At 39.0% G+C, this 22,935-nt stretch overlaps 4 protein-coding genes across 7 annotated transcripts in view; 1 reads left to right on the top strand and 3 right to left on the bottom strand.

Annotated features, from left to right (window-relative positions):
* The window catches only part of ogdhl (oxoglutarate dehydrogenase L), a 45,456-nt gene extending 41,818 nt beyond the window's left edge, over positions 1-3,638 (top strand). For 2 of the 4 annotated variants that reach the window (XM_041790257.1, XM_041790254.1), the window contains 2 exons: positions 12-166; positions 852-3,638. In XM_041790257.1, the coding sequence (XP_041646191.1) occupies positions 12-166; positions 852-975 (279 nt within the window). In that variant the 3' untranslated portion in view covers positions 976-3,638. The remainder of the gene's footprint in view (positions 1-11; positions 167-851) is intronic. The other 2 variants (XM_041790256.1, XM_041790255.1) reach the window with 2 other exon arrangements.
* Positions 3,639-5,158: 1,520 nt separating this feature from the next.
* On the bottom strand, positions 5,159-5,871 carry c6h10orf53 (chromosome 6 C10orf53 homolog). Its single transcript, XM_041790016.1, has 3 exons — positions 5,598-5,871; positions 5,399-5,518; positions 5,159-5,277 (listed from the first exon to the last, which is right to left on the bottom strand). Exons 1-3 carry the CDS (start codon positions 5,689-5,691, stop codon positions 5,213-5,215), a joined length of 279 nt encoding a protein of 92 aa, XP_041645950.1. The 5' UTR covers positions 5,692-5,871; the 3' UTR covers positions 5,159-5,212.
* A 3,326-nt stretch (positions 5,872-9,197) lies between these two features.
* chata (choline O-acetyltransferase a) lies at positions 9,198-19,274 on the bottom strand. The gene is made up of 14 exons (XM_041790015.1): positions 19,212-19,274; positions 18,580-18,771; positions 16,637-16,755; positions 16,042-16,095; positions 15,751-15,931; positions 13,260-13,437; positions 12,842-13,011; positions 12,480-12,580; positions 12,235-12,363; positions 11,606-11,728; positions 11,382-11,517; positions 11,191-11,253; positions 10,960-11,097; positions 9,198-9,862 (listed from the first exon to the last, which is right to left on the bottom strand). The coding sequence occupies exons 1-14, from the start codon at positions 19,257-19,259 to the stop codon at positions 9,431-9,433; spliced, it is 2,064 nt and encodes a 687-aa protein (XP_041645949.1). The 5' UTR covers positions 19,260-19,274; the 3' UTR covers positions 9,198-9,430.
* A 1,236-nt stretch (positions 19,275-20,510) lies between these two features.
* Positions 20,511-22,785, bottom strand: slc18a3a (solute carrier family 18 member 3a). The gene has a single exon (XM_041790105.1). It carries the CDS (start codon positions 22,562-22,564, stop codon positions 21,005-21,007), a length of 1,560 nt encoding a protein of 519 aa, XP_041646039.1. The 5' UTR covers positions 22,565-22,785; the 3' UTR covers positions 20,511-21,004.
* Positions 22,786-22,935: the final 150 nt, after the last annotated feature.

The following is a 22,935-nucleotide window of genomic DNA, read 5'->3' as shown; positions in this document are numbered from 1 at the left end:
TTTCCCCTCAGATCTCTCCATTCCCATTTGACCTGGTCAGAGCAGAGACAGAGAAATACGCCAGTGCAGAGCTGGTATGGTGTCAGGAAGAACACAAAAACATGGGCTACTATGATTACGTCCGGCCACGTTTCCTCACAGTGGTGGGCAACAAAAAACACGTTTGGTAAGGGTTTCTAATCTCTTGTTGCCTGAAAATTCCATAACAGTGATAGATTAGAACAAAAGCTTAAACAGGGAAACAACTAAATGATTTTAATTATTATAACCCTCTTTCCAGACTGTATATTAAGACGGACAGAGCAATAGCCACCTGGGAGTGATATATATCAAAATATTTGGAGTGCCTACTGACTGACTGACTGGCTGCAGTATAGATCATAAGCCTACATCCTTCATGTTAACAGAAGGAACATGAATCAAACTATGAAGTTTAAATGCACAGTTTTTTTTTCTTTGTAGTTTATTTGTCATGCAAAAATTAGTGGCTGTAATGCTGTGTTTGACAGCTTTATGGACAAGGTTTTGTGGAGCATTTGTAACTGGATTGACAAAAAAAGGAAAGGCAAGACAAAATGTAACAACAGCCAACAATACAGCAATCAACTTCCCATAACAATGCTTTAAATGGGCACAAGAATCTGTTTTGTTATGGACTGTACCAACCTGATGGATCTTTGACATTCTATTTGCAAGTTGAATGAATGAATTCCAATCTGTGCCTTTGCTCCAAAAAGCATTACTAGCATAATATGTCAGCACCTACCGTATGAGTACTCTGGCTTCATTTTTGTACAACTGAAAGAGACGGAGACATGTCCATCTTAATATACTGTCATTTTTTCTTTCAGGTATGTCGGACGGGACCCTGCAGCTGCTCCTGCAACAGGGAACAAGTCAACGCACCTGAATGAGCTGAAGAGATTCATGGACACAGCTTTCAACCTGAGCGCCTTTCAGGAGAACAACTTGTAGTTGAAAACTGGGAAAGAAGTAGGCGAGAGGTGCAACTTCATCTTTAACCACCTAGGTGTTTTCAATTAAGTCTCTGGGTGAGAAGGTGGCACATTTTTAAACTCTTTTAGCCTTGTGACAATCTAAACATAGCATTGCCTCTGTTTCAACCCTTTATAATCTTGTAAGAAAGAAGTGATCTTTATTCTGCTTTGATCAAAAAACACATCAATTATAGTGTTTAGTCCTAACCTTTCTTCACAAGCAGTCCTTCACAACCTGCATTAACTGCAAAATACATTCTTAAGCACACAAGCAAAGGAAGGCGGGAAGTTGGATACCCAAGTCTTCTAACTGCCATTTGAGTTTTCTAAATATAGAATTACTCTACTTCAACTGTGACAAACTGCTCAACCGACACATTGAGGTTGAGCTGCATGTATGAGCATGAATGGACAAATTTTTCACCCAGCTTTATGTGGACTTTTTCCTGCTTGTCTCAAGAAAAAGTCCCTTTTTTCAAGATTCTTTTAGGGCTTTTTCATGCTAACAAAGCTCAAGTCTGAAAATATTGTTCCAGGTCTGAAAATTGACTGAATGAATCTGTCATTAGAGGAGAATGACGCGATAGTAATAGGCAGGATTTAGTTGCACTAGGAGAGGAGAGCCATGGCTGCTGCCGGTGTAGCATTTAGCTTGATTGTGGCTGCAGAACAGTGGCAGATTTTACAATACTGGACCACATCTCTGTATTAAATAAAGAGCAAAGAACAGCACTAAGTGCATTTCATGATGAAAAGGTGCTTCTTCCAGCTTAGCTTCCTGCTTAGGCATGAATTTTTGATAGTTACAGGAGGGGTTATGTTGTACTTTAAGCCAGAATACTCTGGCTGCCGCCAGTGTAGTGATTAGCTCAGATGTAGCCATAGTATGGCGCCAGTTTTGTCAGAACTGGGCCACATTTCTTTATTTAAACTAGAGCAAAAAACAGCAATAAAGGCTTTACATGACAGAAATAATGTTTTTGCAACCCAACAGGCCTCAGCATGAGTTTTATCCACCAACAAGCTTTGTTGATCATAAACTTTGGCAGGGCTAGCCGGTAGAGGTCAGGCTCCATCCAGAGCTGCCCATGCCTACTTCCCGATTTTAGTCTTGTTGCTCTGATTGGACCGTAATGCATTTGACAGACAGAACATTTGTCCAATCACGTTCCAAGATTTTTTTGAAAAGTCCTGCTCTTCCCAAGGAAGGAAAATTCACCACAAGTTAACAGGCTGGGTTGAAACATTTACATCATGAAACTGGTGACTGGTTTTGTTGTCATGCTCTCGTTTGAGTTGCTTTACAATCCTTTCTGCTTTGAAGCAACATCTTTACCACTCCATCACTGATACTGTGAATAATTCCAATCACGTAGCACTTGCATACCGGTACATAATGTTGACATAGACCTGGATGCTTTTGCTTTGACCGTCATTCCTGTGTTGGCCTTTTTACGCTATGCCCTGTCCCCTGAGACTCTATCTCAGGAGCAGCCTGTCCTGAAATCTTCTGGTAGTTTTAAATAGTTTGTGTGAAAAATGCTCTTAAGCCTCACTGTGGATCCATGGCTCAAAACACCCTATATATCCCCTAACCGTTTATAATCTTAACTTCTATGGGAAAACACCCCAAAACACCTTGTATGTTTCATGAAATCAGACTTTTGCTTAACCGTTCTTGGTTCAGTCAGCTCTCTATAGCTGAGGGTCTGTTGAAGGGCTTTACTGAGTAAATGCAGTATTTTGTATACCAATGAGTATTGTATCACAATTACACACGTTCTCTCAGCTTTAAATAATGCTAAACCTTTAACAACTTCTCTAGTGAATATGTATTATAAAAGATGGTAGAAAAGTCCTTAATATAGACACAGACACTTTCCAGGTACCTAGTCGATGGGTGAGATAGCAGTCATGGACTCTTTGTACCACTTTGTGACAATCACTGTTACCAGAATTACTTTAGTGTGTTTGATAGTAATTTATATAACTGTAATGATTTATATATGTAGTTATGAGATGCACACAGAAGACCAACTAGTGTTCTTAAACGATGAATGTGAAACACATATCACAGGTAAGAAGACTGTTCTGAAATTTAACACCTCAGTAGGTTTAGTGTCGTTTTTTTTTCATCGTTGGCTACCTTAGCTGTTTAGTGATGGAGTCTGTATTTATTGTCACACTTCACTTCACCAGGAGACATGAGCCAGCTGGCACAGAGACGTGCAGCCATGTTTTTTACTTGGGACATACGGCTCAGCTTCCTCTTCGGAGGCTGAGGGATGCACACACGAAAACACTGAAAAGCCTTGGATGCTTTGAGAGCAGTATTGATGCCTGCTTGTCACGTTGAAGTCTCCAGGTGTTTTATAGAGATGATATTAGATACGACTGTGTTTAGAAATGCTCCTTGAAATTAAGCATCATATTTAGCTACACTTTAGCATACCTTTTCTGCTTCAAGCTAAAATTTTTAACCATCAGCCATGCACTAAGCTTATTTATCATATTTAAAGGTGTAAATTAGCTTTAGCATTTAAGTCTGTTGTCAAAACTTTATGTTTTAAAACTTTCATGTGTAAGCCAGGTGATGCTTATACACAACCAAAAGGGCTGTGCTTACACTGGGAGTGTGGAAATCTGCAATAAAATATGTTTAAGTTCCATAACATGCTTTTGTGATTTTTGATGCATGCCAGTGTTACGAGAGGCTTTTTTGTGTTACTTCTGTGAATTTCTAACGGAGAAATACAAACTGTTGATACAGAAAATGACAGTTGAATTTATAACCAGTAAAACCAGCAGTCTTGTTCTTTTCTATGTACTCTGAGGTTTTGCCGCTACAGGCAGTTGGTATACAATTTCCAGTCAGCATTAAGAAATATGATGTATGTGGCATACATCCGTTCAGTTTCCTACCCTGTCTCTACTTTTGCAACAGTTTCCATGTCACATATTTCCAATAAAAAATACCTAGAAAGTATCTTTAGACAGCTTTACTTTTATGAAACAAATACAGAAATGATACACTCAAAATGTGTATATCCTTTCAAGTGGCATGAGGCATAAACTAGCTATTTGGGCTTCTATTGATACCCCCCCCCCCCCCCCCCACACACACACACACAAACAGTAAGCTGTAATCTGTTCTCTTTGTTTGTAAAGACTTAAAAACTAAAAATGAGTTAGGGACATGCTCAATCTGAGTTCACAAACTCAAATTATAAATGTTAATATTTTAATAGACCCCTTGAAAAAATGACTGGCCTACAAAATATAAAATAAAACAGGCCAAAATTTAGATGACATTGCCCTAAACTTATTCAAACCTACAACTTGAAGCTATATTTATATCAAGTAGCATTCTGTGTATGTGCTGAATGGGGTGAGCTGGAGGGTGGTAGTTCTTGCAGTAATATATATATATATAATCAAATTATGGGTCAAATTCTGAAAAATAAATGTAAAAAATTGATGAAAAGACAATTTTGAGATGAAATCTCTAAATTATGACAAAGTGAGTCATAACTATAGTTATGAGTCTTAATGATTAAGTAGCCTAAGTCAAATCATGAGTAAGAAAGTCATATTTATCAGATAATAGTCTTATTATGAAAATTAGTTCATAATTATGAGATAAAAAGTCAAAATAATGAAAAGTAAGTCATAATTTTAAGTCAATATAATGATATAAAAAGAATTATGAGATAAGAATTCTAAATAATGATGAAGCAATTCAAAATTATGAGGTTAAAAGTCTAAATTCTGAGATTTAGATAATCCTAGTCATGCGAAAGAAATTCAAAGAAAGTCAGTTACAATTATGATATAAAGATGGGAAATTGAGAGATATTAAGTCATAATCACAACATTAAGACATACTGAATGAAATATACTTCTCATCTCATAACTGAGATTTTATCTCATGACTTTTTCTCATAATTTTTCAGATTCTATGTCATAAGTTCTACTTACGAGTTCTTTATTTGATTAATATTTTACATTTATTTGAATAATTATCTTTTTCTCTCTCTCTCTTTTTTTTTTTTTTTTACTTTTTGAAGTGGAAGAACTGGGCTTCCATGAAAAAAGTTTCGCCCACATACATATGAAATAACGGAATTTTTCAAAAACTGACTGTTGAAAACGTAAAGAGCAGACACACATGGTTGTTTAATACTTTTTTCTCTTCGCTTGGTGGATTGGTATCTTCAGTAGGCATTCTCCACAGCATTAACAGCTTCTATGCAAACGGGGTCCAGTTTTCCATCACCACCTTTGGGGAAAAATAGCAGAAGTAACTGTGGGTTTCTTAACTGTAACTAAACATCACACGTTGACACCAGAACAAATTAGATAAACATTTAGGTGTTCTCCGTCAAATGAGCTAAACTCACCAAATTCCAGCTGTTTGATATCACAGCTGAAAACGACATGTCCGTTCACGATGAGCTCCACTGTACCCCACTCATTCATCTCTTCCAGAGCGAACTGGTGCCCGCGTGCTCTCAGAGCGGCTGCGGACGTAATGGAAAGACAATCCTTGAGCTTACCTTCAATAGCCAGGACAGAAGAAAACGAAGAGGAAAAACATACCCTGGAGACCCTGCAGACGAAAGGTCCGGTGTTGTACGAGTCCACTGGATTCATAAGGTCCGTACCGGAGTGTCACACGCGCTAATTTTGGCATTGTTTAGTGTGGTCACCGTGGTAACGAACAAACGACGCACCTGTTGCTAGCATAGCCTCTTAAAAAAGTCCCGCTTGTTCATACAAAGGAAAAAGCTTTTTTTCACAATTAGGGGGTTATTATGGGGGATAGGATCTTGTATTTCTTTAATATAAATTATATAAGGTTCATTAAAACACTCTAAATACCGTTTATTAGTGTATTAGGTTAATTTTACCGCTTCCATTGTACAATGGTAGCATCTTGTCGTAAACATAGTCCGTAAAAAGAATCGTCGTAAACAAAGGACAGAGTATTAGTGCCGTAAATTGTTCGGTTGCTTGGTAACATTCTACCGTTAAAGTGTTGGAACCGGTTGGAATAAGTTCAGTTGGAGGTTAAAATAATAATGATGATATTTAGGTTTTGCTACTATCGTCCTGCTTTCCCCTCTGCTCTAACGGTTTTATAAAGACATGTTTCACTCGTGGTGAAGATGGATTGCTAAATATCATCACTGCTGTGATTATCTGCGTAAAATAATACTCAAAACATCAATCATTCTGATGTGATATGGCTGAATCATGCGACTTATTACCATTCGTGAGGTGCAATAATTTTATATGACAGTTCATTTTTATAAAAAAAAAACCCTGATAACTCTTACAGGGTAATATATAGCCTATTGGTTAGCTTGAATGTTGATATTGATCAAAATGTGTTTCCTTGTAAAAAACAAACAAACAAAAACGAACAAACAAACAAAAAACATAGAGTAAAAAAGTATTTGCCTCCTTCTTGATGTCTTTTTTTAATACTTGTCACACCTAAATATTTCAGATCATCAAACAAATTTTTATATATTAGACAAAGATAACCCAAGTAGGTAAAATGAAGACTTCATTTATTAAGGGGAAAAAAACATTCAAATCTACGTGGCTCCTGTGATAAAGCAATATGGTGCTGCAAGGCAATAAAGCCGCGCCACGCCTCAGATGTGTGTCCTGGCCCCCGGCATCCTCCTGGGAACTCACTTCGGCATTGATGGTGTGCCAGTTAAGTCACTTGCCTTGCAATAATGAAGACAACCGGAAATCAGTGAGTCATTGTTTAACAAATGGAATTGGAGGTTAGCATCAGTACGTTGTTTGGTCATCAGAACTACACCGGGGATGATCTTGCAACTAAACTTTGTTTTTACAAATGTAGATAGATGATATGAAGGGCCTTTGGGACCTTTTAAGAAAAACCTTCTTGACAAAGTTGCTCCACATATTTTGAAGAAAGACACCCACCTCAGAAAGGCCATTAGCCTCAAGGACAGGCTTTCAGTGCAGAACCCAGTAAAAAATCCAAAGACCTGCGGGCCTCACTTGACTCAGTTCAGGTCAGTGTTCATGATTCAACAATAAGGCTTCGATGGGAGAGTTTCGAGGTCAAATCCACTGATGACCAGACAAGATTAGGTTAAAACCTAGTGAATGGTTGTCTGCAGCTGTCTAGGGTGCCTGTTGAAATGCCTGACTGAATTGTGTGTTCTGGCAGTGATTGGTTTTTGGGGTGTGTGGCTGTGCTGTCTCTTATGTCTGTAGGTGGAGAAATGAAGGATCTCAAAAGTTTAAAATATGAAGCCCTGTAGGCAGTTAACACTTAACCTGATACAGATAAAATGTTTGATATATCTATTGCATGAATATATTTCCCATTAATTTGGAAGAGCTCCCATAGTTGGTGTTTGGGATGGGCAGAACTTTTTCCAAAATTCTCAAAAGGCATTTGGAGGGACCCCCTGTCACACTCATCACGGCCAATCAGAGACTATTTTGCTCAGACTAGCAGGTCAGCAGAAGAAAGAAAACATCTTTCACATCATGAAAAACTTTTATTGTTGTTTTTTTCTTTTATGTCATACAGAAACGCGGTCCAATTGTCATAAAACTGACGCTATGCTAAAGCTGCATCCAAGGTAACAGTGGAGGCAGCCATTACCGATAACTTTGAGTACAACTAATCCCCACCCATAGCACAACTCTGCCCTGTAAGGCTCTGAAAGTATTGTCACCCACTTAGTTACCCAGTCAGTCTGTCAGTCAGTCACATATAGACCCACGTGTAGGGCTGACTTTGGTGGTCAGCCAAAAAAGATTTTGGTGTGGCCTAACCAAAGTCTGGACTTGAATCTGATAGAGATGCTGTGGCACGGCCTTAAACAGGCCATTCATGCTCAAAAATAAAAACAATTGCAAAGACGAGTGTGACAAAATTCCTCATTGCTAGTTACGACAAACGTTTGCTTGCAGTTGTTGCAGCCAAGGGTGGCACAACCAGTTATTAGATTTAGAAGGCAATTACTATTTCACTAAGGGCCAGGTAGGTTTGGATGGCTTTTTTCCCTTGATAAATGAAATAATTCAAAACCTGCATTTTAGTGTTTACTCTGGTTATCTTTGTCTAATATGAATTTTTGTTTGATAATCTGAAACATTTAAGTAGGACAAATGTGCAAAAAACATTAGAAATCCAGAAGGGGGCACATACTATTTCCCAGCTCTGTCAGCTTTAAACTCAAAAGAAAAATGCAGGCTAGTTGTGTGTTATATTTTTATGAAATTAAATGTAAATATTGCTATTTCACATTGGATATGACTTGAAAATAAATTAAGATTAGTTCATGCTGAATATCTTTAGCACCTGTAGTTTGTTGTAAGTGTGTATGACATTTTCAGATAAAAGATTCCCACATTTTTTCCAAGTACAAACAAATATTCATATTACATGCTTTATTCAAATAGACCTGACTTTCTTTTAAACTTTAATATAAGTCAGTACACTTCATTAATACAATATTTGGACAATCTTGAACACAGTGATCACCTCTGGCTTGTAAGTTTTAAAAACTTACTATTAAAATTTACATTTACATCCTGTAATATGTTATACAAAAATAAATAACTTAATTGATATATTTTGCACAGAAATTTACAAATACACAGTGCTGGACCGACCATACATTCTTTGATAAATCTAACAATATCTCTTTTAAATCATAGTCATTTGCTTTTTCCTTTATGTCCACAAACACAGTAGGTGGATTACAAATTAGGATTTACGACATAGATATTGCTACATATATGGTACAATAAACAACTTTTTAAGACAACTTAAATGCAGATTGCATAGAATTCTTATTTTACAGTGGACCATGATCCTCAGAAACTCAACAGGTGGCAGCATGCAAACTCTAAAAGGCTAAACCGTGTGGTGAAACAAACAGCCATTTATCATAACTCACAGACTATTTCAGCTCTGTCACAACAACTGGTGGCTTTCACTGACAAAATGAGTCAGACATGAACGAGACTAAGTGAAGCTTGCATTTATGTCATGTCTCACAAATCCTTGACTGGTGACTTTCACCAAACAATAACGGTAGTATTTTCTTTCACTGATTCATCTCAAATCAGAGCAAAACAATCAATAGACTAAATGTGGCCTGAAGTTTTACTCTTACAATCTAGCCATTCTCACAGGCACGATGAATACTACTATAAATATGATCTTTTTTTCAACAGTAGCACAAACCTCTTAATTTCCCCAAATAACTTTGAGTCAATTATCATCAGCACACATTGTACAGTACAGTTAACAGCAAAACAGCTTCACACAATATTTTATATCACAGTTATAGTGTCTATTTTGCAAATGACTCGAGATATAGCTCATTTAAGCACAAAGACATATAAAACACACCTGTATATTCCTATGATTTACTTCCATTTCTGAACCCCTGTGCCTCTCCTTGTGGTGACGTTTGGCTCTGAGCCTCCGCTGTAGTATGCTCGGGTGTTTTCAGCACAACCTGAGGCAGTGTGTGTTGATTCTTATTCACATCTGTCAGCCTCTGTGGCACTTTTATTTGCCAGTTTTTGTCTGACTGTGTGTTCATCTCCAGTGTCTGGCACGGTTTTGGCCCGGTAGAGTCTAAGGTGGAGTTAAATTTATTGCACAGATCCCTCATGTCCAGGAGTCCCTGCACCAGACATTTAACAAACTCTGCTGAACTCGTCTGCGGGCTGTCATGGAAACTGGACACGCAGAAGATAATGTGGTTAGACTGAGGGTTGTAGCACGCTCCATATCCGTTAGGAACCACGGGTCCATAGCAGCAAAACATCTCCACAGTTGTGGGAACCTGAAGCAAACAAGTGAGTTTGCTAAATACTGGAGCAGGTTGAGACATGACTATTGGAAATATGTGAGTCTCAATAAGAACTGTGAAATGATTGAATTTTTCAATGCTATTCATCTCAGACTTTCTGTTATTAATTGCGATTAATCTCCCCATTTTGAAATTCCTCTATTTAAATGAAAACAGTTTTTGTTTCACTTTTGATTTTTTGCAATGTTGGAAACTTTGGGTAATTTACTTTCTGATTGGATTTAGACCTGCTTTTATTTTGAAAGAAAACTGCCTTTGTCTACATAGAAGATTATGACATGAATGTAACCACAGAAAAATAAATTAATTTTGGCTTGAAAAGGAAATAAGGGAACAGTAAAAAAGGTGAAAAGTTTGACAACATAAGGTGCAGATGATGTTTGACTTTCCTACTGAGCTGTCTGAGTTTTTTTTTAAAGTGAAATGAGACTTAAAGGAGCAGTGGTGGACTTATTTTACAATACTTTGGCTGCAGGGAGATGAAAAGGACGGTAAAACATGCAGTTTAAAAAAAAATGAATGCACTAAGTATAGATCTTACTTAATCGAAATCAATGCATCACTCCTTTCAGCCCTAGTTTATATTAACAAACTGCATTAACAAAACCAATATTGCAGTTTTGACTAAAATAAGGGAGTGAACTTTGATTCAACACAGCTCCCCTCTAATGTCACATGCTTGCCTTTTATGTGAAGACTACAGTGTTACAGTATCATTTAGCAGGCACTTTTATCCAAAGCAACATATATCTGAGGCGTAGACAGGTGTTCATGGTGTTAAGAACCTGGCCCCAAGGGCCCACACTGGATACTGATTGTGTCCAGACTGTGATTTGAACCTTAAATCTCACTGAACTTTTTTTGTATAGATATTTCCTCTTTATCCCAGTTTTTGTTAAATATTGTTAATTTTATATGTATGTAAAGCAGATAATTATACATGGCACCCTGCGATTGACTGGGGTGTACCCAGCCTCTCGCCCAATGACAGCTGGGATAGGTTCCAGCCCCCCCCCACGACCCCGAACAGGATAAGCGGTATAGAAAATGGATGGATGTATGGATTATACCTGGCTTGTAGAAAGGATGAACTGATTGCTGATGAGATAGGCATCATCTTTGAATATGTCTGGTTTCTCCATCTTTAGCTCCTGTGCAATTTCTCTCAGTCCCAGTAAGTGATTGTCTATTGCCATCCCTGTTATAGCCTAGAAATGAGAAATACGTTATATGTTTTAGTTGATAAGAGTGAAGTAAACACTGTTGTAGAAATTTAAAGCAGGTTAAAGATGACGAGTTACCAGAATTGTGTATTTTGTCTGGGCTGTTATTGCACCTCGTAACATCTCCATCTTTTCTGCATCCTGAAGACAAAAACACAGTTTTAAATAAATACATGCCATTATCGTCCTTAATTTATAGTCATAGTTTTCATGATGAAGTTGGCATCACTGGATAGATAACAGGCATTGATAGAATATCTTCCACTCACACTCAGTTTCCCATCAGTCATTGCTTTGACAAAAGCCAGAGCCTCTGGCGTGGCTGAGCGGATGTTGTCCACTCTCCCCTCCTGAAAACGCCGTATAGAAGCGCTCTCATAGGTCGACACTGGTCTGCTATGACATCTGGAGTAACATGCAAAGAAAAGCCTTCATAGATAAGAGAGTAAGCTTGTTATGATGTATGATAATCTAACTTTAGTCTGTTTATTACCTGTAGTAAGCCAACTGAAGTGCAACTTGTATGTAAGCATCAGGACTCATTTTCTGCTTCTTGATGAACTCTTTACCGTAGTCGTAGAATTTGTGGACATTCATGTCTAGATTTTTCACCTGCCTGACAAAAATAAGCAAAATAGTACGAAGATAAATAAATAAATGTTCTGAAAGTCCTAAGCTTTGTGAAATTTAAATGTGTATAAAGTGTCTGTTGTATAAGCATGGACCCCAAAAAGCTTCATTTTAGTAGAGACAAGCTGATGATTTATACATTTTTGCAATGCCTATACTCATACAAATTTAAACGTAAGATATCAGGGTATGAGAATCAGTAAACTGTAAAAAAAAAAAAAAACCCAATTCCTCGAGACAAAAAATAAGTATAAATGCATATAAAAACTTTAATTAAAGTTATATTTTTTCAACATATAAAGCAAGATTTATAAAGATATATCTTACGTTTCTTTTATTTTTAAGATTCAGTAGCAGTGAATTCTGTAGTTTAGAGTCATTAAAACACAAGGGACAATCCAGTATCTAATCCAGTAAGTTCTTTTAAAGGAAAGGCTGCACTCAAAGAAAAGGCTTTGATTCAAATCCAAGCATGGCAGAGTAAAACCAGACCTCTGTAGTTTGTCAGCAGAAGAGGCGAGGAGTTTGTGAATCTCTGGAGTGCATTTCCATCGGAGTCTGCGTGGTGCGTGCAGATCGCTCACACTCGCTGCCCTGACCAGCTTTGACGGACTGCCAATCCTGATGTGTCATGGGAATTTAATTACAACCTGGCATTTCTCCTCTCGTGGTCTTAATTGGATTTTCAAAAGCATGCAAACAAGTATCAGGAACACATAGGGCATTTCATTTCTTACATGTATTTGAGCAGATACTCTGTGCACTGCACCAGGACAATCCCTTCAAATGGTGAATGCTCACACACGACTCCACAGCAGCCGTCAGCTCCTATGACAAACTGACACAGTCATGCTACTTCAGAGGGATTTTCATCAGTGAAACAAGCTGCATTCTGTATTTACAGTTTAATGCCATAAATCTGAACCTTTTTTTCAGTTATTTTCTAGTTTGGGAAAGTTGTGTCATCCACCCTTCATCATGTCTTCCTTCTATTATAATTATTAATTCTACTTTATCTCAATAACAATTATCCAACAAGGAGTTTTTTTTAACAAAACCACAGGTTACATAAGCCACTGAGATACTTCTGCTCACTTACCTGCATGGGCTTGTCATACCAGCGGTTGCCACCATTCTTGGCTACTCCTCCTCCATGCAGCATCAGCAAAGCTCGAGTTGTGTCACTCAACTCTGGTCCTGTGGCCTCGTCCAGACAGACCAGACACATACAACGCTCAATCATGTCCAGAGAGTCCCTGTTGGTGGACTCTGCACCATGAAAACATTTAAAAAGGCAATTTAGTGGGAATATATGGAAGCATGAAGTGGAGTACCTGATAAGGAACTGATTTTCAGTTGTTTTCCTAAGATCATGAGAAATCAGCTTATTATCATGAGAGAACCAGCATTTTTATTTCTAAGATATCAACATAACATAAGGCAAGATCTCAAGAAAACAACCAGAAATTACTAACAGAAAAACAAATTTAAAAAAGTATTTTTTTTTTCTAAATTACCTCTCATTAGCACACTCCGAGACTCTGCCCACTCTGTGCGTCCATCTGATGTGAGCAGACCGATCTGTGGGAGCCGCTCTTCTTCATTTTCCGCCATCTTGGCGATCTTCTCCAGCTGAGTCAGAAGGTCTCGTTCATTTAGTCGACGGAAGTTGATCACCACATCCATCACAAAAAACTGGACAGAGGTTCACAAAGACACTACGGTAAATGTTTCAGTGCACCTGTTTAAGGTGACATGATATTCTGAGTAATAACAGAAGAAATCAAACAACTTGATGGAGTAATGATATCAGTCTATTCTAGCCACTTCGACTGATGGGAAGAACTTGAGGCGAGCTTGTGCAGACTATATTTAATAATTTCACTGCATCAGATGACAGATCAGGACTTAACCAGGATGATTGCAGAAACTGCAGCAATTAATCTGTTCTATACCTCTTGGCCATTTTTGCAGACATTTAAGAATTTTACCATTACTACATGATAGGTCTCAATCAGCTTTGCACATCTGGACACTGCAATTTCACTCCTTTCTTATTTGCGTAACTGCCCAAGCTTTGTCAGGTTGCATAAGGAACAGGCATGAACAGCCCTTTTCAAATCCAGCCTCAAATCCTCTATTGGATTGATTGATTTGATTTGGCCACTCTAGAACATTCACCTTGTTGTGTTTAAACCATTTCTGTGTAGCTTTCACTGTATGCTTTGGGTCATTGTCTTGCTGGAAATGTAATCTGTTTGTGGTAACGTGCAGTTTTTGGTATCCACCAAACATAGGGTATTGTCTGATGCCCAAAAACCACTATTTTGTACTCATCAGACCAAAGAACTTTCTTCCACTTGATCACGGAGTCTCCCGCATGCCTTTTGGTAAACTGTAGTCAAGTCGTATTTTTTTCAACAGTGGCTTTCTCTCTCACATAAAGCTTTGACTGGTGAACCGGCCAACAGTTGTAGTATGCAGAGTCTTTCCCATCTCAGCTACTAGCCTCCTTCTTGCACAGTCACTGAGTTTGTGAGGATAGCCTGATCTAGGCAGATGTGCCACATTCTTTTCATTTCTTGATGATGGATTTAACTGAACTCTGGGGGATGTTCAGCGCAGTTTTTGTGTCCATCCACTGTCTTGATGTTATTAGTAGTGTTGTTGATTGTTAAGAATAATTAAGACATCTTAGAGTTTAGTGAAAACACAGTCTATAGCTGGCCTAATTGAAAGACTTAATGAGTAGTAAGTGAGCGCTCATGCTGTCTTACCTACAGCATTTAAGTACCTTTCCTTGGCAGGTTAGGTTTGCTTCTTTGTATCCACATGTCACACATGCTAAGGATAATTCTTATAAACATATCATCAGGCTCTGGCTAATAATTATTATTTATTCTGACATAAGTCCACACTGTGTCCTCAGTCTGTTTACAGCAACATCAGACACAATTCAGTGATGATCAATATGTTCTGCTCCAACACAAACACCATGTGTAGTCTAGCTGTCACTGTAATTAAGTGAAACTGTCACTGTTACTATTGTTCTCTGTCTATCATTGGCAGATCTATTCTGCATTTATCTGTGCTATTTGTAGTGCTTATCATCTGCACTAGCTCAGTGGTTTAGCATAAAAGCTTGATATTCTGGTGAAGACAGCGTGTCAAATAGTTAAAATGCTCCAAGGAAAAATAAGCTTAGTTGACATTTTTACTTTTTTCTAAGTCCTGCTTAATGTGAGTGCTGAAAGGGCTGTTTAGAGCTCTGACAACTTAAGTAAACTAAAGACTGCAAACATGATTTTTAATTTAGTGTATACTGTACCATCCTTTTAATCTTCATGCATTACTTCACCTCAGTATTAAAACATTTAAAGTGTGTTCCAACAATCCCTCCAATCTTTGTTCTTAATAGTCTACCTATATGCTGTAATAATGTATTTTCTTTTCTAGACGGTCACTAGCATTGCTTTATAGAACTAATAAGTATTAAATGATGAATTTTTCTTAAGCGGTCTAGCCTTAGACACCACAGTCTGAACAACGATTCATGAATCAAGTTTACAGAAATTAACAATGCTTGTTCATTTAATGAAAAATGTTGCAGTCCCAGATGGAACAAAATATATGACTACAAAAAGTGACAGGACAAAGCAAACACATTTTACACCCAATTTCCTATGATTACAGGCACATTTTTGCCAGTTTCTAGAGATCTTGGGGAGAGTAAAATAAAATGAGTGGATGTTTGTCCATTTATGGCAAAACTGTTACAAGACTATTTTGCCAAAACCGTTCCGTGACCCAAAAGGGTCCCATCCCACCAGTTTAGAACCACTTATCTACACATATTGGCCTGGTCATTCAGGCTGTTTTATCGGGACAAAAAAGGACCCTCGTTTGGTAATCTACTACTTTGTATGTAGCTGTAATCACTAGAAAAAGCTAGAAATGTAAGCTTCATAAGCAAATCACTTTGATTTTTTTTTAATCACTGTGTCTGACCTGGTTTTTACAAGCCACGATGATGTGTTCAGGCTCTGGCATCACGCTGCTCTCCTGGGCCACTAGTGTGTCCCTTTCAGGCCCCGGTAGACGGTAGGTGGTGAAGAGACGATAGTACTGCTCCATGCACATAGGGGTCCCAGCCAGCTGGCCCCGAGCATAATCCACCGGCAGGGCCCGTCTACAATAGACACACAGGCATTTAAATGACATTTTATCCATACATGAAGATAATTCATTTGTGGTTGATTTTCTCAAGTTAATTTGTGCTTTTATTGCTTGTTAACTCACGCATCAAGAAGAGTCTTGTACTCCAAAACTCCAGAAATTAAGTGTGCAGCAAACCTGAGAAGAAAAAAAAACAATTGATTATGCGAGATATTTATAAAATACAAGCATACGTTGTGATTTTTGCACTTCTTTAGTCTCACTACCTGTGGTGATACTTCTCTGCATCTCAGTGTCCATGTTTTACAATTAACCGCTATAAATGCTACATGTAAATCACCTGGTTAAGGGTCCACTTCCAGATCAATACCATGAAACACGGTCGGGCTGTCTATTAACCTCACCACCAGTATCTTGGTCTGGCCTCTCACCCCCTGAAGGTGTTCTGGGTAATGACCCAATCTGTCAATGTGCTGCAAGAAGTGCTCAATTTGTTATAATCGATCAAAGCCGGCCTGCTCGGTTTACTGTCATTTCTCAGTTCCTTGGGACATTTTAATCCCAAAACTGCCCGTCAAGAGGTAGATTTTTAATTTTTATGATGCCATAAAATTCTCTACTTTTTAAAATCTAGTCAACAAGAGATTTGCTGAAAATAATTACTGCCTCAGGAAGTTTCTCTGATCACTTACTTGTTTCTCTATGAAGTGTCTCGTACCTTAAGGAGTCGATGGGAGCCTTGAAGTTCTGCTGTGGGAAAACCATCACAGGACTGGAGTTGACGGGCAGAGCCAGTCTGTTGTTCAGGTACATGTCATTCAGCCAGTATTCATACACCTGCAGACAAGGCAGGGCAGTTTTATTTATATGGAACATGTCAGCAATGCAGTGATTCAAAGTGAGGCATTAAAACATAAAGAAAAAGGGAAAAAGCAACATGTCAGAAGAAATGATTTAAAAGGTTATGAAAGTGTTCAATATTACCTAAATGTAGCTCAATATAGAGATTAAAACAAAGAATTAAGAAAGACAGAAAAAGAAGTGTAAAATAGAAGCTAAAAAATAACAAGTGAGCTGGAGTAATTACATATAAAACTAATTTAACAGCAATAGTGATCTTAAAGTGAACAGGGGTGGAACACCAAAACAAGCTAATGAATTACAAAACTTAAAGCTACTGTCAGGAGTTTTTTGATGGTAACAGTACTTACTGAAATTTACAATGATGCCTTTATATGATGTTCAAAAGTCAAAAACCCATCAGCAATAAAATAGATCCTCTATATAGTTATTGTTGATGTCTGTTAATGCTGCTGCAGGGTAGTTATCAGAAGAGCCAATGAACAAAACGTATGAAAACTGTGGGAACTAGTCAGGTTCAGTGTCATGTTTGATTGTTATAAGAATCAGGAAGACATTCTTGTTCTTGCAGAAATCACAACTTACAGATTTTCGGGAAAACAAAGATATAAACATGGCCACTTTGTCCACAGGGGGTGCCAAACACAAACACAGAGTTTGTAACAGGAACTTTAGAAAGCAGTCAGTTTGGAATGTATTGATAACGATCGATCATAAGCTGAAAGTTGTAGTTGTTTTTAATTCTGTAAAAGGTTTGTTCACATCTTCAGTGATGTCAGCGGGGCTAGAGTTAGTCTATTTTAAGATCAAGAATTACCACAATATTACCAGAGTTAGGGTTAGGGTTTGGGGGTTAGGATTAGGCTAAAATACCACCTAATTACCACAGAACTGCCACAGTATTACTTGATGAATAATACATTATTGCTAGGTAAACACTTTCTTTATATTACCAAGTTATAACTTGGTAAAATGCCAACATATTACTGTGTAATTACCACCTTATTCCTCAGAAATGTCTAGATAATGACCACTTATTGCTATAAAATTGGTGGGTAATTAGGACTCACCAAAATTAAGTGTTACCAAATCATTTTTTTAAGTGTGAAAAAGAGAAACTGCAGGAACTCTTCCATCCCTCAAACTATAGGAGCTTACCAAAGGGAATGTACATCAGAAAGGGGGGAAATCATAAGACCAAAGTTTCAAGTTTTTCACTGTTTGACATTTTTAGATTTATTGCATTCAGAACAAGATTCCTATTTTAGATTTAAGATTTCCATTAAAGGGAAAAAAAGACAAGAAAACAGCACAAAAATGTATCTTTGTACTCTTATGATGATATAAACCAAAGAGTTCATCATACTTTTTAAAATTTTCTATCAAATTTGTTGGTGTTGCACATTTAAAGTAGCTTGTTTTGGAACCAGAAATTACCTAAAGCTACCATGAGGAGTTTGTTGCCAGTAATAAAACAAGACTGAAATTTCCACTGTATGCCACACAAAAGCTAACAAGACTATCTGCAACAAGGTTAAGTAAATCTATGATGTCATTCTGCTGTAGGGTATGAGTCAGGCTGGGTGATACACAGCCTTCTTAAACATTTTCATCACCAAAGTTAACTGTGTAAACATGTTCAACATAGAGAAAGATAAGATCTTTGTCAGAAACCCTATGTAAGATCAGCAAAGAGCTAAGACAGCACACTTTCTTCACAGGGGGCGACAAAAGTGACTTAACCTTGAAGTTCCTCACAGGAGCTTTAAAACAGAAATTAACAAGGAGGATTTAATTCACCCAGTTGGCCTTGTTCTTCCTCCTCTCCTCCAGTTTGCTCTGCAGTAGCTCCCCCACTCCTCCGGGGGCCCCAAACTGCTCCACGATGTTTTTGGTTTTTTTGAACTGCTCCTCTGTGAGCAGGTGCTCCATACACCGCAGGTACATGTCCAGGGTGTCTTTAAGGGCCGGGAGAGGCAGTTTAGGAAGAGCCTGAGTGGGAAGGAGAATGAAGTAAGCCCCATTAAACCTCAAAAACACTCTTATTTTTCAACGCATGGCGACACCTCAGCATTGAAATCTTTAAAGTGTGCCTCAACACATGCAATTAAGTAAGAAACACTTTAAAATAAAATGGATACTACATTCTTTATTGCTCTAAAAAAATCAAAAACAAAAAAGAATGTGTACATTATTCTCTTTGCGTGATATAAATATGAAAACATGTAATTAAAATATGTCATTATAGTCAATTATATACAGTCTAGTACTTTGAATACACATTGCTTATTTTAAGTCACTCTATTGTCTTATTCTTTGCATTCATGCATTTTTTCATTTCTATTTAATTGTTAAAACAATATCTGATGCATATCCCAGTGTGAAAGATTTCAAGTTACTTTCTATGAATAAGTCAGATAAATAATGTTTACATTGTCTCCTCCTGAGTCTTTGGAGGGGTCTTGGTCCAGGACTGGCATGTTGGCGGTGCAGAGGGGAAGACTGTGTGTCCACAAATACAATAATACCAGAGACAAGCTTAAATAAAAGTGCTTCAAAATGACAGTCACTATTACAGACTTATTAAGGGGAGTTGCTTTTAAACGTTGTACTATTCTGGGTTTGTTTTAGAAGAAAAAAATCACAAAAAACATTTTATACTGTAATATCTAAAAAAGGAAAAGCTATGGGAGGTGTGTGCTCTCATCTTCAGGTTTCTCCTCCAGAAAGGTGATGTTCTTAGACATAAATCCTGCTGTCATCATAAAACTTACAAATGTACTCAGTATAAATTAATCAGTTAGAATAAATTATTTGACTCACCAGACAGATAAAATCCTACTCCTCCAGGAGCTCCAAATAGGAGTTTATCCTTCCAGTCCTCAGTCCATTACCAGGAGATATTCATTCAAATATCTTCCCTTTGATCCTTCATCATTGTCTTTAAATCCCCTGCATGGCACGAGCACAACTCCCTCGCTGGCTGAAGAGAGATGCTGAGAGGGTACCTCACCCTCCTGCCAGCCAAGCTCCTCCCAGAAGTCTTTCTATTCGCCGAGAAGTTTATTTGGCTCTTCACATTTTCACCCCACCTTATTTAGACTCCGACTCCACGACTCTCGCGCTCACACACCGATCCGAGGAGCAATTAGGAGCTGTTTTACATGGACTTCTGCTTTTGGGTCTCTGTATTTTTTTGCACGTTGTGCGCACAATGTTGGCGCATGCATCGCTTTCACCTTACTGGTTTATTTGGCCTTTTGATGATACATATTTTGATAATATATATATATATTTTGTTTGCAAAATGTAAAATGCAAACACAATGATAACCCCTATACTGTAATATGGTTTGCTCTAAAACAGTGAAATGATCTTCTCTTGAATGCACTCAAACGAACGCTAACTGTATATTATAAATGAGTGCCGAGAGAGTGTCATCATTTTGATTTTATTTTCTTTAATTATGGCATTTCTAGATGCAGGATGGTGACGTAATCCGCACTTTAACCTTCATTTTAAAGTAAATGATAATATCAGTGTGTGCTGTTTTACCCTTAGGGGAAAATACAATGTTCATTTTGCACAGCAAGTTTTTTTAATGATGAAATAAATGATTTCAACGAACAGTATCATTCACATAATATTCATTTAATTATGTACATCAATATACAGTCCTGTACAATCTTAGATTATATGAGACTATGCATTCCATAAGTACATTTCCCCAAACAAACAAAATAAACAGACAACAAGATGCAGATTTGACTTCATGTCCATCCGTCGTTTCTCTCTTAAACACACAGTCAGTATTGCATATTGAGTTTAGCAGCACAACTCTGGCAAAATGGACACAGATACAGTCTAGACGCATACATTACAGCTGTTGTTCTGTTCAAATACATTTACACATAATCCCTGAATACGATATGAGTCAGTTTCTGATACAGTGCTAACTACTGTGAATGACTGAATGACATTTATCTCAACAAAACTTCAATCACAATACTCTCACTTTAAGATGGAGGAACGCCGCGCGCCTTTCTACTGCGAAAGTTTGAAGCTACTTGATTTGACAACACCCGCGGGGATTGTCACCAGAAGCATTGAATAATTGAGCCTGTTACACAATCCTAACCGTGTAAAGCATTTGCTTGAATCAGACAGAATGCACACAAGTCTACATTTGGCACTTTGATAGTTTTTACACTCAGTTGAAGGTATTTTACGCGTACTCTCCTCCGGAGGATTCCTCCTCTGAATAAGACCGCTGCGCAAACGTTTCCATGCCGTTCTCGTCGAGCGTTGTGCACAGCCCCTTCCTCTTTTTCTCCCTCTGTTCCATCTTTATTGTATCATACAGTCCCGTCGGGCCATCCTCCAGGAGCATGTTACGCTCAGAGAAGGAAGGTTTCATCTGTGTGACGTTTTTCAGCAGCAGCAGCGCCGGTGCGTAAAGTACATTGGCGAGGCCCATGCCTAAGTTGAGCTGCACAAAGCCCAGGTCGTGTACTATCTGTCCAGCAGCCACGGGCCCCAGGGCATAGGCCACGCAGTAAGAGATGTCTGCGATGGCGTACACGCTGCCGTACACGGATACATGGCGCACATCCACGAGGAAACCCAGTGTGGGCAGGAGAGCAGTGTCCACGAAGGCGATGCCAAAACAGATTCCGCACAGCGGGATCATGAGCTGTCCGAAGTTTTTACAGGCTGGCACTGTGCAGGAGCTCGCGCCAATGAACACCATACCTATAGCCCCGTAAAACCACTGCAAATGAGGGTACTTGGCTGCTAGTTTGACAGTCAGATATACACCTAAGACATGAGGGAAGAAGGCAGGGAACCATGTCATGCCAATCTCCCACTGGCTGGCATGCATGGTTTCCTCCATCCAATTGGCGATAGTTGGCTCAAGGAAGGCGAGAGGGATGTTACAGATGATGAGAGCACCAGCCACTACGGCTATGTAAGGATCAATCATCAGTTTGTAGATAGGGGTGCCCACTGGCATGTTTTCTCTCTCCTTGTTTGAGAAAGGCTTCAGCACAGTAAGACAGAAAACCCCATCCATAAGACAGATGCAGGCCAGGATCAGGAAGGGCACGCGCTTCCCTGCAAACTGGTAGAGGACCCCTCCAAAGGGGGGCGCCACGAGACTCCCAAAAGAGATGAAAGCCAAGGCGATACCCAGCGCTTTGCTCCTTTCTTTCTCCTCCGTGTATTTGTCTGCGATCATGGCGATCCCTGAGGTGTCCGCGAAGGCAGAGCCGAGGCCCTGCAGGCTGCGCGCCAGGAACAGGGTCGCGTAATTTTCAGCAAAGGCAAAAACAACAGTAGAGAGAAACATGACATTGAGGCCGATGAAGAGCGGGATATCATACCCAACCCTGTCTATAAAAGTGCCACTCAGTGGGTTCACCAGGAGCTGCAGGATGGCCTTTGAGGCAAAGAGAACACCGATCTGCAGGTCGAAGTTGTCCTGGGAAACTTTGTGGACGGTGCTGTTGGAGTGGTTGGCGCGCGGTGCAGCAGCTGAAGCGTGATCCGCTGCTTTCTGTAGCCCTTCAAGGTAATCGGGTATAATTGGCACAATCACCATATAAAGCATGTTGTCTAACAAAAGTGCAATACAGACTATCACGAGAATAATCCGTTTTTGTCGCTCTGGATCTTGGATTGCATTGCCCAGTTGTTTAGTTCTTTCGCCCATCTGGGACAGTTTGGAAGCGGCAGATTGTGCCAAATTAACGGCTTGTCCCTCTGTGCTCCCTTCCGGCTCCATGATTTCTCCCCCTCTGGCTCGAGTCTTGTCTCTTGGAAAATAAATCGGCTTCCCCCGCTTGATTTGTTTAAAGAATTACGCACTCTTGGCACATCTGTTCTGTCTTTTATTCTGATTTCTTTTCCAGCCCTGGGAGCCCTACCACTCAGCTAGATAACTTTCCTCTGCTTTACCTCTTCTCTGTCCCCTGTGCCGTCCGTCATCGCACACGCTTTTCCACTTCCGTGACTTGGACCCGTTTTATCCCCGTCGTCCCTGGCTGCTTCATTGTCTCATATCCCGTCATTCAGGTGACGCGCTGGTCCCGGGCAGAACTCGCAGGTTTTGAGGGGGTTCACCTCCTGCTCACAGCGCCGAGGACTCGCTGGTTG

Source organism: Cheilinus undulatus, linkage group 6 (assembly GCF_018320785.1).
Source record: "Cheilinus undulatus linkage group 6, ASM1832078v1, whole genome shotgun sequence".
Lineage (NCBI taxonomy): Eukaryota > Metazoa > Chordata > Actinopteri > Labriformes > Labridae > Cheilinus > Cheilinus undulatus.
Note: the sequence above shows the minus strand (reverse complement) of the source record. Positions and strands in the feature narration are given on the sequence as shown.

Coding starts and splice junctions, on each gene's coding strand:
- slc18a3a (XM_041790105.1), bottom strand. CDS start 22,564: ATGGAGCCGGAAGGGAGCACAGAGGGACAAGCCGTTAATTTGGCACAA.
- c6h10orf53 (XM_041790016.1), bottom strand. CDS start 5,691: ATGCCAAAATTAGCGCGTGTGACACTCCGGTACGGACCTTATGAATCC. Junction 5,519..5,597: donor TCGTCTGCAGGGTCTCCAGG/GTATGTTTTTCC, acceptor TTACGTCCGCAG/CCGCTCTGAGAGCACGCGGG. Junction 5,278..5,398: donor TATCAAACAGCTGGAATTTG/GTGAGTTTAGCT, acceptor TTTTCCCCAAAG/GTGGTGATGGAAAACTGGAC.
- chata (XM_041790015.1), bottom strand. CDS start 19,259: ATGCCAGTCCTGGACCAAGACCCCTCCAAAGACTCAGGAGGAGACAAT. Junction 13,012..13,259: donor TCGGAGTGTGCTAATGAGAG/GTAATTTAGAAA, acceptor TTCATGGTGCAG/AGTCCACCAACAGGGACTCT. Junction 11,098..11,190: donor AGACAAAATACACAATTCTG/GTAACTCGTCAT, acceptor TCTCATTTCTAG/GCTATAACAGGGATGGCAAT.